Genomic DNA, 14,217 nt, shown 5'->3' with positions numbered 1-14,217 from the left:
TTGTAGTGATTGTTGCCTTAAAAACATGTTTTTTTGTATAATGATTAAGGATGTAGCATGACTTTTAGATTTATGTGTTTTATTATTAAAAGGTTAATGAAATAGCTTAAACTAGTTTGAAGAATTAGTTTTGCATGCAGAATCATTGGTGATTCCCTGGTACCATTAAACGAGCTGACAATTCAAGATATGCCAAAAGTAAGGAATATATTTTTGATAAAGAATCAGAGTCATGCCTTTATACTTGGTGGGAATTATTTATTAGATTCAATTTGTAGGGTTTATTCATCCAAATTACATTGGATGTCCATTAATCTAATACTCATCTTTGTACAAGACAAATCAGGATGATATGTGACTAATTTCTAAGTGAGACATTGATGACGTGAATAACTAAAGTTTGTGTTTGGTTGTTGATGGAACTGAATTGCAGTTAAAAACATCTGGATTTTCTTTATGTTGCTTTCGGTAAATTCATAGTGACACATAGTTATGTCAGAATTCATTTCTTTGGTTCTAGGTTATGTGATCTTGGTTACTAAAACATTTTTGTACAAACTTTTTGCTGGATTGTCGCATGGGTTGGACCCTGCGTCAGAAGAGGGGAATGTCAGAATAAAGTAACATGGGGTTCAAAAAGTTTTAGCACTCATGGGAAAAAGGGTAGCTCATACCTCCAGTGAGGATTTGGTGACAATGCGAGAGATACGTTGTACTTTGTTTATATAAATGGTGCATAGCTTCCTAAGACCACATTCTGAAAATCTCTCTGAAAGATATGGTGTTGATTTTTTGTGAAATTTTATATCTCCACAGATTAGACCATTTTTGAAATTCTTTTTGGGTATTCTGAAACTATGAAATATTGACCTGTAATCAGACCTTCCTCAAACATCATGTCACATTTTTGATATTCAGAATATTTAGCTGATGGTCATTGCTAGTATATCAGGTGAAGTCAGAAGATCAATTCTTTTGATTTTGTTGGATGTTTTGATGAAGTTCATGTAGTTAAGCACTTAGGTTTGAGAATGGGACTTTGAATTGAAAATTAGCCAAGTGTTGTGAAGGCTCTACCTATTGTTCTCACTTATATAAGATTGAGACAAAGGACACAGGCAAATCTCAGTCCTTTTGAAGTGCTGTGTGGCAGGTCTCCTAATTTGGACATGGGGATATTGCCAAGATAATTTTCTTCCACATCTTTGTGTGAAGATAGGATGTTGTTTTACTGTCAAAACCTGTCCACTGTGTTTTCTCAAGTTTCACAGACGGTGAAGGCTGCATTACCAGAAACAGCCACTTCCACCCTCCAGTCCTTTATTCCTGGCGACTGGATTCTGGTCAGAGAATCTAGGAGAAAACACAGGAAGTCCAGGGCTGGAATGGCCCATATCAGATCCTACTAGACACCCAGGAAAGCTCCAGCTCCTCCAGCTTCATCTGGCTTCCAGGACACAAGTCATCTTCCAACTGGATCATCCACGGCTGAAAGGTGTGAGGACAGTGGACCACCACAAGACAAAGAACTGTAAGCTGATCACTGGCGAGTGATTGAACAGGTGGTTGAAGAACACTGTTCTTACAAGGGCACAATAATCCCTTGGGCAGTGCAATGTTATTTCAGAATCTACTTAAGGCCATCGCATTGCCTGAAAGTTAGAAATCATAAGGTCATTTGCCTCACTGCACACACACCACAGTGAGGGATTCTTTCCTCCCACTTTGACAGCGAGACTGACTCTGAGGAGGATATCTCGGATGCTTTTATCTAACTTTTATGTGTATTGCTTGATATTTATCATTATGGTATTATTACAAATTTGAATGTGTTCATTTCCACCGTTGTTTAGTTGGACTATGGAAGCCTAACTTCCAGCAGGTTAGAGTTCCTGTTTTTAAATATATTTCTAGAGGAGCTTCCTACAACCGCCCACCTGTACCAGACTGGTAACAGGGCAGCTTGGAGCCACTCAGGAGAGTCAGCAGAATTTTTTGTTTTTTAAGTTGTGTTTATAATTTGTTTTCTTTAAAAAAAAACTGTTTGCTGTCAGTACCAGAAGAAAGGACATTCCACTTCAAGGTCACGATGCAGTTAAATGGAAGATAGTCTGTTCTGATGCTAATGATTGGTATTGCAAATATTTTTTATAACTCTTGTGTTCATTTTGGGAAAGGTACAGCAAAGACAATGTGTGGTTAATCTGACTAATAATATTAATCAGCGGATTCGAAGAGAGATTCATCACTTTTCTGACTACTATGATCATACTGATAATGTTTGGTGGCAACTGATGCATCAAAACTGTGAGGAATTATACTGTAAGAAAAAGCAGAAATGTTAGTAGATTTTCTAGTGAGACTAATTTAACGTGTGCTTCTACAGGAACTCTTTATAGAATTCGGGGTATTAGAAATCCGATTAAAGGTCCAGATATTTGTATTACACAGGAGGTATGGATACCGATGGATTTTATGTTGCTTAAGATGCTTTAATGATGTGCTAACTCTAAATTGTTTGGGGAGTTATTACTGATGTTCAGCATTTTAGTGGTATATATAGAGATTTGGAGTTTTTTTTTTTTTTAAGTGTTGTTATCCTTATTATTTTAGCTTTGTTTTGGTAGTAATTTGAGAACAGTAGATCTTAGAGAAAGCCATAAAATAACACATGCATTTGTTATATATTCTTTTCTTTTATTAGTTTTACTTTGATTATAAGCTTGGGTGATGGTTTTGTAGAATTTTCTTTTAGTTATGTGATTATCTTGTAATCAGAAGAAAGGAGTGTAATGGAAAATTATTTTAAAGTGCTCTGATATTCCCTTCACCTCTCTCCTCTGACCTCTGTGTTTTATTAGTGTTCTGTTATTTAGAGCAGATGGACTCTAAATTCAAATGCTGGAGAGTTTTATGGTTAACACTTCCTGAAGTGTATATTTCAAGGGAAGGTAGATGGGTGCCCTCATAAATAACTTTGTTAACTCTGACCCAGGGAGGGTCTAGGGGCCATATTTCTAAAACTCTTTGAAGTTGAGATAACACCCTCATTTTTGGTATAAATACTGTTTGTGATTTCTGTTCGTTGCTCTGTTTCACTGACTAACCTCAGTGTCAGGGTCTTCAAACGCTGAATGCCTTTGAATAAAACTTATAAGACAAAGTCCGGATTTTCTCTTGTTATGAGTCAACTTCTACCCACTTTGATAAGAAAATTCCACAACATAAGAATGTAAGAACCCAAAGTATGCTTCAAAGATCCCGAAAATTGGGTGATTGGTGTTCTGCAGAGATGTTAAATTAATCCTGTTAAAGGGATTGGAGTCAATAATCTAATAATTAGAAATGTGTGCACACACATAAAAATTTTTAAACCGACTCGGCTGACCATCAAACTATTAATCAGGTCAGTGGACCCCGGGGGGCATGAAAGGGTGTGAAAAATGGATGAAAAGTGAGGATGAGATGTATGAATGAAAAGGCTTGGATCCGCATCGTATGGCAGATAGATGAATGGGTGAATCTCTGAATGATGTATGAACAATGGTGTTTTGCATTTATGTGAGCTGTATGCGATGTCAGACTGAAATCTGTATGAGTGTGGCCATTAAAGCAAGTTGCGTGTGATGAGAGATTGCAACTGCATGTCTTGATTTTGATTACCGTAAATGCTTTCTAAGATTTATTTGCTGTGTTAAAACAACAAATGAGCTTTTGTGGTGCGCACCAGAAGCGTTGCTTTGATTTGTTTTATGGTTCCTATGGGTTAAGTGTTGAGTTATGCCCAAGTCAAATATAGATATAGCTGTGTTACTGGTTAAAATTACTGCTTGCATTTTTTGTTCACTCTTGAGGGATAGAGCTACAGAAACTTATGCACTTTGATTAGAATTAAAGTATACGTTAAATAGGGAAGGAGTTTCTGGTAGAAACTGACTGAAAGCTAGAAAAAAAAGGAAAAAGGCTCTCTGCAGAGATGGAATTTCCGGTTGCAAGTTGTGTGTGTGTGCCAGCACACACGCCGTGTCTTGCTTTCCACCAGCGTAAGACGAAAAGAGTGTGCTTGTGTGACACACAGCACCCACACACGAAGACGTACACATGCATAGCACAGAACAGACACACAAATGTGGGGAGCAAAATGCATATATGATGTAAAAAGAAAAGTATGAATATCAAATGCCGGCATATGTCTGTCTAAATGTTTGTCTAAATGTCTGTCCATGTGTCTGTATTGAATCAGTCTGTCATACATGTGGGTTTATTGTCACTAACATTTGTTTATCCAAGTTTTCTTTTCCTTTGTTCTTTATTTTCGACAATTTATTCGCAGAAGAATGACAGGTTTTTAGGAACTCCTTGGGTGCGGGGCCTCTTAGTGCTCACAAAGTCCGGACTTATGATTGAACAACTAAATAGTTTAAATTCAAGTGAGCGCGGAGTGGTCTGCATGTCTAAATTAACTTCACAAACACGCAAAAAATTGATAGAATATCCATAATTAAAGTGAGAATCCAGGTTTTACCTATTTTTTTTCTTTTCTAGTCGAAGCTCAAATGTGAACTGCCTGATGTAGGAAGACTTTTCTGTAAATACAAAGTAAAGTGTTCAGATTTTCTTAACCATCAAAGGACAACTAGTATGTTTAAGTCTGTATGGGGTTTAACTGAATGGTTAAAAGAAGAATGCTCTGAAATTCAGCATGTGAGTGTGTTGGGAGCAAAGCAGAAGGGGGGCTCCCAGTTCCCCTCCACAGGGACGGAGCTCTTAGATTTAACCATAGAAAGCATCAACTTTAAAATAGCCTTGTGGGTGGAACAAATTCTTAGATCAGGTTTAAACTATTTCATTAGCCTTAATGGTGGGATAATACAATATGACTGTCTATGCTTTATCCTTGCTTAGTTAGTGTGCAAATGTGTTTTTAGTGTAATTTGAGTTTTTGTTATTTTATTTTGTTGAACAATTTAAAAGTCAGAAAGTGAAAGGTGGAACAAACCAAGAGGAAGAAATGAAAAATAGAGAATACAGCTTGATTTAATGATTAATATCAGACAGGTGAAGAGAAAGGACTTGTGATTTAACAAGAATCAAGTTTATTGTAGGAAGGAAACGATTTGAATAGAGATTTGAGTTGGGCCATGCCAGAATTGTTGTTTCTTTAGATTAAACATTAACACTTTTAATCTATTCAAACACAGCTTTATGCCTCCACAATATTTGACCCAGTAGTTGTCTGATTGAGACAAACAGGGGAGGACCCATTCTTTAACCTCATACTCCTGCAACCCCCACCAGGTTTGTGACCAATCTCTGCTGTATCCTTCTGCCCAGGCCTGTAGGAGCACTTCTGCCGTTTTAAGTTTGGTTAAGATGCAGCACGCCTGCTTGTCCTAAGGCGCTCAGTACCACCTCATCCACGTACTCTTGAGGGACCGCCCGTCCTTGTGGCGTTCTGTCCCACTTCTCGATTCCGACAAAGACAACTTTTCTCTGTTGAACGTAACGATCCACATCATGGTTTCGATGCCAGTGAGCCCCTTCTCAGGTATGAGCCTTCTGGTGCTCCACTTCAAGCTCCAGGCTCATCCTCAACTTGGCGATCTTATTCCACAGATCTTGATGGGCCACTAACTTTCCTTTGGTGCTTTCAAATCGATTCTCCTCCCAAATGGATAAGTCTTCGTTCAAGGTTTGTGCAGAGTAGTGGCTGTCAATAATTATTTTTGCTTTTTTGAATCTTCGCTTCATCAGCTCCAACATTCCCTCCAGCACTGCTGTCACTTCTCCTGCCTGAGCACTACCGAGTGTTACCTTTCTGGCAACACCTCTCTTGACCGTGCTGTTTGAGAATAAACTCCCTGTAGGCCATCTAATCCAGTCCTTACTTCGACCCATCAGTGTACAGGACCCACTCTTGAGGGTTTTCTTTCAAAGAGGGCTCTAAGGGTGTTTTTTTTCTGGCTGGTTGTGCTGGGCCAATCTCAAGGTCAGGGTCCAGCATGATGTCTTCCCGTCATGCCCACCTTGTATTGGTTGCTTTTCTGCTTGGCTCTGATTGATGACTTTAATCTGGTGTCCTTATGCAAGGTCTTTCAAGGTGCACCAATGTCTAGCAAGCACTGCTAACTCCTTTTCTTCTTGGGGGAATTACTTCTCTACAGATGACAAAGTGTAACTCCACAAAGTTACTAACCCCCCATTTTCATTACTCACTTTTCAGCATGGAGTCCTCACAGCTGATTTCGGCCACCAACTTTTCAGTCAAGCTCCTTGGTTCCAACCTTACGGCTTCTTGGATTGCTACTTTGAGCTTACCCGGGCCGTTCTGGTTTGATGCAGTCCATGTCCAGGTTGACTTTGCCACTTTTTCTTATTCTCCTCCTCGCTTCTTCAGGCAGGCATGTAATAACTTAGCATATCTTTGATAATTAGGGACATGATCTCTCACATAGTTGCAAAGTCCCAAAATCTTCTGTAGATCATTTTCGGATTCAGGTGGCTGGATTTGTGCCAGTTTCTTCTGATTCCCCTGTGAGAGTCTCAAATCGGCTGTGACTTGGAATCCTAGGTAGTTCACCTTAAACTGTCCAAACTGGCATTCCTTGAGATTCAGCTTCAGACCTGCTGCTGTGATTCTCTCCACCACTGTCTGCAGTCTCTCTAGGTGCTTCTCTTCGGTATCGTCTGCGATGAACACATCATCTATGTACATTGCAGCTCCTAGGTCGTCCAGAACTTCCATTACAGCTGATTGGAACACATTAGGGGAGTTCTTGTACGCCTGAGGTAACCTTTGCCATACATTCTTGCCTTTGTTTGTAAATGCTGTCTTGCCTCGTGATTGCTTGGCAAGTCTGAGGGAGAAAAATCCATTTGCTAAGTCAATGCAGGATTTATATTTCCTGACTAAGTGTCTTCAGTGCTTCTTGGGGATTGATTAGGCTGGCTCGGTTTGCTATGGTTCTTCGATCGAGAGCCTTGAAGTTAACTACTGGCCTCCAATCTCCTCCTTCTGACTCTGGCTTCTTTACCGCTTGAATAGGACTGTTAGTGATGGGATTTAGCTCTTCTATGATGATTCCTAGAGCACTCCGTTTTTTTTACTATTTTATCCATTTCTTCAACGGCACCCAGGTTAATGGGGTACTGCCGAACAAGTGGATGCACTGCCCCTTCTATGAAATGCACATACTTCGGTCCCAGATCTCCACGGTCGTTCTTGAGCCGAGCCACATTTGCTGAGGTGATGATCTTCCGTAACTTCTATTTCCCAGCTGGGGAGAAGTCGCTTTCTTTCAGTTTTGTTCAGTTACTTCTGGTACATTCAGGGCTTTGTACCACTCTTGAACCCCGGTTCCACTCTGAGTTGATCCCACTTTTACTGACCTTGACTTTAGCTGACTCAGCCTTTGAGATAGAGAAAGATCCTCTGACCATGGTTTGTTGAGTTCTTTCAAGTCTGTGACAGTGATGAGGTTGTATGGACCCTTCAACCAAATGATTCCTTGATAAGTTCCATGCGTCATCTCTTCTACGGTCCCGATGGCAAATTCGACCATAAGGTATCCTGTCGTCCTGGATATCCCTGCCCCGGTGTCTACTAGATAGGGTTCTCCATCCACGTTTGTGTAGATCTCCTCCCCCATCCACTAGGTATTTTCCAGGGTGACTCGCGGTCGTGTCATCATTACTTGGCTGGCCCCCCGGTCCCTGGTCTGCGGGACTTGAAGAGGGCCTTCTTTTCTTTTGGCTCAGCCACAAGTTTTTAGCCTCGTCACTTTTAGTAGCATTGGTAATCATCGGCCACACATCTTTGATGTAATCTTCACTACTTTCTTCTGGCCTTTTCTATCTAAAAAAGATCTTGATCTTTTTGTACTCACGGAAAACATCAGCTTCTGGGCTGGATGCTGTGAGTTGATCAGGCATTTTTCCTATGGGCTTGCTTGTGGAACATGGTGCTGGCAGCAGAGGAGGTTCTTCCTCTTCTTCCTCGGCTGACAGCTCATCAACCTGTCGCTCGACCTCTTGCGCATACTTGTACGCCGCTTTCTTTAGTCTTCTTTACTGGTCAGGGGTTGATAAGTTGCTAGGGTGTGGTAGGATGGTATCATTAAGATATTTTCCCATTCCCCGACTGTTGCTTTTACCTTGAGGTTGACTCAAGGTCAGCTCATTCAGCCGGGATGTTGTAGTCTCTCTGTCCAGCTTCTGGTATGTATGCTTGATGCCCATCTTTTGCTTGAACTGACCCCCATGTCAGGTCCCTGCCCATTCTTTCTGAGAGGGGGATCTTTCGGCTTCTTCTCATCCATCCTTTCTACTAACGCCAGCTCTCAGGTCCTCCGACTCTCATGCTGAGAAGTGACGATGACTATTTTAGTCTGTGAGGCATCCGTCAGCAGATTCTTGGTTACATGGTGTGCTGTTGCTTTGTTCTGGCTCCCTCTATGTCCCATATTCGATAACCTGGTAGAGTCAAGTTCCATCTTGCAGGGAAATTCGTCTTGCATCTAATGGCATCTGGTCCAAGACACTGTCTGACTTTTGACTAACCTTTCTTGGCCCCTCTTCTCCGACATCTGTCTTGTCATTTTGTGTTGGTTATTGGTACTGTTCTCTTTAGCTTCTTGTTAAAATTGGAAGGCAAGTTTTCTTAGTTTACTTTTTGCGGGATCTTGCTCCCTGTGGCTTGTGGTGTTAGTCATACGTTTGAGATGCTTTATTTTTTAACAATAGTATACGTCATCTTTTTGGAGGTGATTTGCCAGCTGACTCACTAGTGTTTCTTCTGATTGCTCTTGGTTGAAACTGAGGAAGATTTTCTTTACTGATTAAGTCCATGTTGAATATCCGTCCCCATCTAGCAGCACCTCAGTAGGGATGCGGTGTAGCTCTAATCAGGTTAATGTCAGTTGTTCTGTTGACGGGAACGGTCCTTCAGCTCCCTGCTCCGTCAGTTCCTTTCAGGGCACTCGTGTTGATCCTCTTTTAATGCAGTTGATCAGCTGGGCTGTGTTTCTGATCCTCTGCTTCATCTGTAGCGTCTTTCTCTGTCCGATCTTGTTCGCTGGTCTTCTGCGAGAAAACAACCAACTAGTTCCTCTATTCTTGCCCATTTTATAGAGCATTTTCACCAAACTCTTTGTGCTTATTAGACAGTAGTTGTTGCCATGGCTGTCCCATTGGTCACCTGTGACATAAGGGGATCTTTTTTTTGGAATTCCCCGAGTCGTGTGCTTCACATCAGACATGCCATCATCACCTCAGTCCTGAGCTGTCTGCTGACCTCTCCTCTGACCTGGTCTTCGCCTCAGTCATCAGCCTTGTACTGTAAACTACAGCTCTCACTTCCCCAATTCCTCAACATCCGCTCTATTCCTGTCTCACTCAACACTACACTTCCTCTTAAACAGAGGCTTTAATCCTTACATCGGTACTGCTCAAACGTTTAGTTACAGCCTATACTTTACTTACAGTTTAAAATCATTATTTCAACTTTGTCCTTTCTTTTTCATACATCACAACTGATGGTCATTATATCTTTTTAATATATAGTTGATTAATAATTTTAAACCTTCATGCTTTTTAATAATCAGTTCAAAATCATACTTTGATCATGTTACTATTTATATGTGTTTTAAATTGATAGTCAAAGTTCACTCATTACATTTAATAGAAAATAGAAAATCTTCATACATAATTTCTTTGGTTACACTTGTAGTTTATACTTCTGAAGATAAGACAGTTAATATATGACTCCATACAGGCCTCTCCAGTCTTTTAGTCTCAGAATGTGAGAATATACTTATTTTTACTTTTTATTGATTCAACTGAACTGTGAGTATTTAATAAATGTTGTATGGATTACATGGAAAGATCTCACCTTATTTTGACACCCCTCACGGCTCTCCTTCACAGGTATGGTGCTGTCTTTTGCTTTTTAGATTATTTTGATTGCACATTACAACATTTTTACATATGCCCCTTTTCCATTGACTTGTTTTAGGTGGCGTGGCTCTGCTCCATTCAATTTCTCTCTACTTGGTACGGTACCAGTTGTGTTTCCACTGACCTACGGATGACTGGAGCTATGGAGGCTGAAGTTCTGCCTCCAGCCATCAGTGTAGTGCACTGTGCTGCTATTACCATTACTCTGTGACATTGTCACATTAAAGTAATCCATAAGAAACAATAAAAAAATATAATTAAATAGAAAATAAAAACATAAAAACCTAAATGTTAATAATGTTTGTATTATTGTAGTGGTTGTATTATATATGTTTTTTATGTATAAAATGATCCACTGGGATAATTATCTGGACCACAGCTCAGCCAGAACTGGGAATTATGGCTCAGGGATTCTGATGTGAGGGCTGTGCATGGCAGGATAAGCAGAAAGGAAAGATGCTGCTGTCCGGACAAACTCCAAAGTTTGTTTGAAGAAGTTGCAATTTTTGGCTTTTTATGAGGAAGATTTTGTCTCAGCCGTGGCAATAATGAAGACAAGGACTTTAAAGCTGAAAATCGCAGATGTCCAACTGAGGTAAAGTTAGTTTTAAATTGGGTATGGGATTTTAGAGCTCTGTAGATTGAGGGGGATCTACTTCCCTTTTAAATAGACAAAGGGAAATGTTTGTGCATCTGAACAGCAGATTTTATTTGTGATCAGTTGGTTTAGGGTGTTATTAAATGCAGTGCCCGGACTGTATTTAATAACATCCTTAGTTGGAATTCAGAAAGCTGACGTGTCCTTTTTCTTTTCTTTCAGCCTTTAGGCATGATTTATTATTTGTAAATAGTAAAATTATTTTTTGGTATGACCTGCTCCAGCCATTTTGGTACTTATTATTGTAGTTGGTCATGAGTTTTATTAACTTCTCCCTGCACTACCTCTTGGAAAACCTTCTCATTTCTCCTGGTCCCATGGCCAATCAGTGAACAGCAATCTGTTCAAGTGACATGTATGGATATGACCGTTAGTTTGTGTTCCATACATCTATATTTTAGAACTCCTATGCATGGTGTGGTTCCCTTTTCATTGTGGCCTTTACACTGGGTCATAACACTTGAAAAAAAAAAAGAATTGGCAGGTCAAACCTTAAAGTAATAAGGAAATAGGCATTAGCCTGGAAAGACCTGATAGGCGGATCTCTTTAATATTATGACCGTAAAATTCAGACAGCATTCTGTAGTCAGCTATAAACCATATATAGGAGCAGAACCACAAATACATTTACATACATACATTTTTATATTCTGCTTTATTTTACATGTTTACATATATTTGCATTGTAAAATGAAAAATAAATTCTTCAGTTTAGTTAAATTTTTTTCTAATTCTTTTTGTAGAGAAAGTACAACATGCATAATTTTTATCTTGTTTAATTGAAACGGACAATTTATACAAACTAAAAAAAAAAAAAAAAAAAAAAAACATTCAATGTGTATCAGCATGATACCACAACTTATCAACCGCTGCTTATGGATTTGGAAAACTCTATATGAAATGCAGTTTTAAGTTATTCCTTTCAGATTTATGTTAGTTATTAAAGTGTTCACATTTCAATAGTTTTAATGTTTTACTGTATGCTGGCCTCACAGGAGCCAGGCTCCAGTATCTGAAAAGTGATGATGAGTTTGATAGCTCTCCTAAACCAGGGATAAAACAATGCATAAATCACAGGGTTTAGACTTGAGTTGAAATAAAACAGAAAAATCACGTTGGATGCATATGGGTCCGTGAGCAAGTCATTACCTGCTAGGATGACACAGTAATATGGACAGAAACATATGAGGAACACAATTATTAGAACCCCGAGGGTCCTAGCTGCTTTTAGCTCCGATTTTCTCGTCAGAGTCATCGAATGCTGCAGAGTGATTACTGTAATGTGAGAGCGCATGGCACGAGCTTGAGACACAGCTACCATGAATACTCTTATGTACAGGACTATGATGACTGTAAGAGGAGTAAAAAAAGTTATTATAAGATCAAATGTTCCCACAATGTAGTCAACTACAATCACACATTCTCCATAGCAGGAATTATGTTGCCCTGCCTGAGTAAAGTCAGTATTTACAATAACACTGTTGTACAGAACAGAGCCAAGCCAGCAAAGACAGACACATACTTTAACTCTTCTAACAGTGACTATAAATGGGTAATGGAGAGGGTCACAGATAGCCAGATAGCGGTCCACTGATATGAGCACCATGTCACCAACTGAAGCAGAGGTGATGATGTAGCATACATAATTATACAAGGAACAGATGAGGTCGCCATAAAGCCAACAAGCTGTGTTTCGCATGATTTCTCTGGGCATCAACAGGAGCCCCACAAGGAAATCTGACACAGCCAGAGAGAGAAGTAGGATGTTAGTGGTTGTGTGGAGCTTCCTGGAAGGAGATAGAAACACTTAATTACAACAAGACACTGTAATATATTGTTGAGAGTTTGCATAAAAGTAGGTTGGAACTATTTTCATAGTTTTATTCAAACAAAAATGAAACCAATTCAGGCTAGGTAAAATTAGAAAAACTATCATCCCCATCTTTGGTCATTAGAGACAAATTTTGGTTCTGTCTGAATACATAATTTTTACAAGAATAGAACCAAAGTAGAACATGTGTTTAAAGATGTCTATCTGTGCCTGAAGTGAGAGATGGAGATGATGACGAGCAGGTTGAGAGCCACAGTGAGTAGAGAGATGATGGACAGAATGGTGTGAAAGAGCACACTTTCAGTCCAAGAAGATGTAGGTTTCTTGCAGGAGGTGTTGAAGAGATGTGGGAAGCAGAGGTCACTTCCAATCTGCATGTCCATCTTTAAAGTCAGTAAAGAGCTCCAGCTTTGACTTGTTTAAGGGTATTTCTTAGTTTTTATGCCTTATTTCTCCTCATTCCCTCCCCTCACTTTTTTTCTTCTTCTATTGGACACTGATATCCTCCTACCTTAATCATGTAAACCAATCAACCATCTTCATTACTGTAAATGCTAACCAGGGAATTGTGACAGGGGAGGCAGTGTGTTATGTGTCATCATGAAAATAAAAATAAAAAATAAAAAGTGGTGACTTTAAAAGTATCAATGCTTATTTTATATTTATTATATACTGTGTGATTTATGTGTGATCCCAATCACTTGGTATATTTCTAAACCAGTTAGTTGGCAAAAACATGCAGAGGCAGAGCCTCCTCTCAGGAGGCTCACACACTCCAGTCCATTGCATTTTATGTATTCATGTGCTGTATGTGCTCTCTTTCATACTCTAGACATGGAAACTGGTTCAGAGTTAATCTACTTAGCTGTCTTTCTCTCCTAGAGGAAGCCACTAAAGGAGCTATAACCATAAATGTTTCACTTTTCTTTTCCTAAGTACTACTGGATTAGTGCTTCTGTTTTCTTTTTTTTATCTGCTCTTTTCTCTCAAACCCCCAGTTGGTCGTGGGAGATGGCCGCTCACACTGAGCCTGGTTCTGCTGGAGGTTTCTTCCTGTTGAAACGGATAAAAGGGAGTTTTCTTCTCCACTGTCGCTGCATGCATGCTTTGTATGAGTCAGTGCAAGCGAAATTGACTTTGTAAACTGCCTTGAGAGGACATGTTGGGAATTGGTGCAATATAAATAAGATTGAATTGAATTGATTTTTCATATTTGGTTTTCAAATGCCTAGTGGTATCAGTTAGAAAATGTTTGAGAATCTCTCATCTGTTATTTATTTTAGTAAGTCTATCTATCAAAACAGGCCAAACATAACAGGAAAAGTAAACCTCCTTAGTGATGTGCCACAATCAGCAGAGAGACTAAATGTACATCCTTCAATCAAACGAGGTGTGAAAAGTTTGACAGGTGGGCGGGACCTCCGGTGGCTGGGACATCCTAGGGCGGGACATCCGGTGGTGGGCCTTCCTGTGACGTAACCGGATATCGTCATTAATCGGATGTTGTCATTAATCGGATGTTGTCATTAGCCGGATGTTGTCATTAACCGGATGTTGTCATTGGCCGGATGTTGTCATTACAAGGAAGCAAATCTTTCTAATTGTATGTTTTTAGATGTTTTTTACATCTAAAAACAAAACATGTAGTTTATCCACTTTAAAAGGTCACTCAGGTTAATGTAGGCACATCACATGAAATTCTGATAAAAAGAGAGAACCTGACAGAATTGTAAATTAATTTTGTTTTAACACAGGGGTTATTTAGATGGATGTT

At 39.5% G+C, this 14,217-nt stretch overlaps 1 protein-coding gene across 1 annotated transcript; it reads right to left on the bottom strand.

Moving 5' to 3' along the window:
• Nucleotides 1-11,585: 11,585 nt before the first annotated feature.
• Nucleotides 11,586-12,826, bottom strand: LOC124871389 (trace amine-associated receptor 13c-like). The gene is made up of 2 exons (XM_047370657.1): nucleotides 12,654-12,826; nucleotides 11,586-12,399 (listed from the first exon to the last, which is right to left on the bottom strand). Exons 1-2 carry the CDS (start codon nucleotides 12,824-12,826, stop codon nucleotides 11,586-11,588), a joined length of 987 nt encoding a protein of 328 aa, XP_047226613.1.
• Nucleotides 12,827-14,217: the final 1,391 nt, after the last annotated feature.

The sequence above is a fragment of the Girardinichthys multiradiatus genome, chromosome 7 (assembly GCF_021462225.1).
Source record: "Girardinichthys multiradiatus isolate DD_20200921_A chromosome 7, DD_fGirMul_XY1, whole genome shotgun sequence".
In the NCBI taxonomy this organism is placed as follows: domain Eukaryota; kingdom Metazoa; phylum Chordata; class Actinopteri; order Cyprinodontiformes; family Goodeidae; genus Girardinichthys; species Girardinichthys multiradiatus.
The sequence above is the reverse complement of the archived record's forward strand: the minus strand, read 5'-3'. Positions and strand labels throughout refer to the sequence as shown.

What these genes read in the sequence shown, in the direction of transcription:
- LOC124871389 (XM_047370657.1), bottom strand. Translation starts at nt 12,826, where the DNA reads ATGGACATGCAGATTGGAAGTGACCTCTGCTTCCCACATCTCTTCAAC. An exon ending in ATCTCCATCTCTCACTTCAG is followed by an intron (nt 12,400 to 12,653) that starts GCACAGATAGAC and finishes ATCTCCTTCCAG; the next exon opens with GAAGCTCCACACAACCACTA.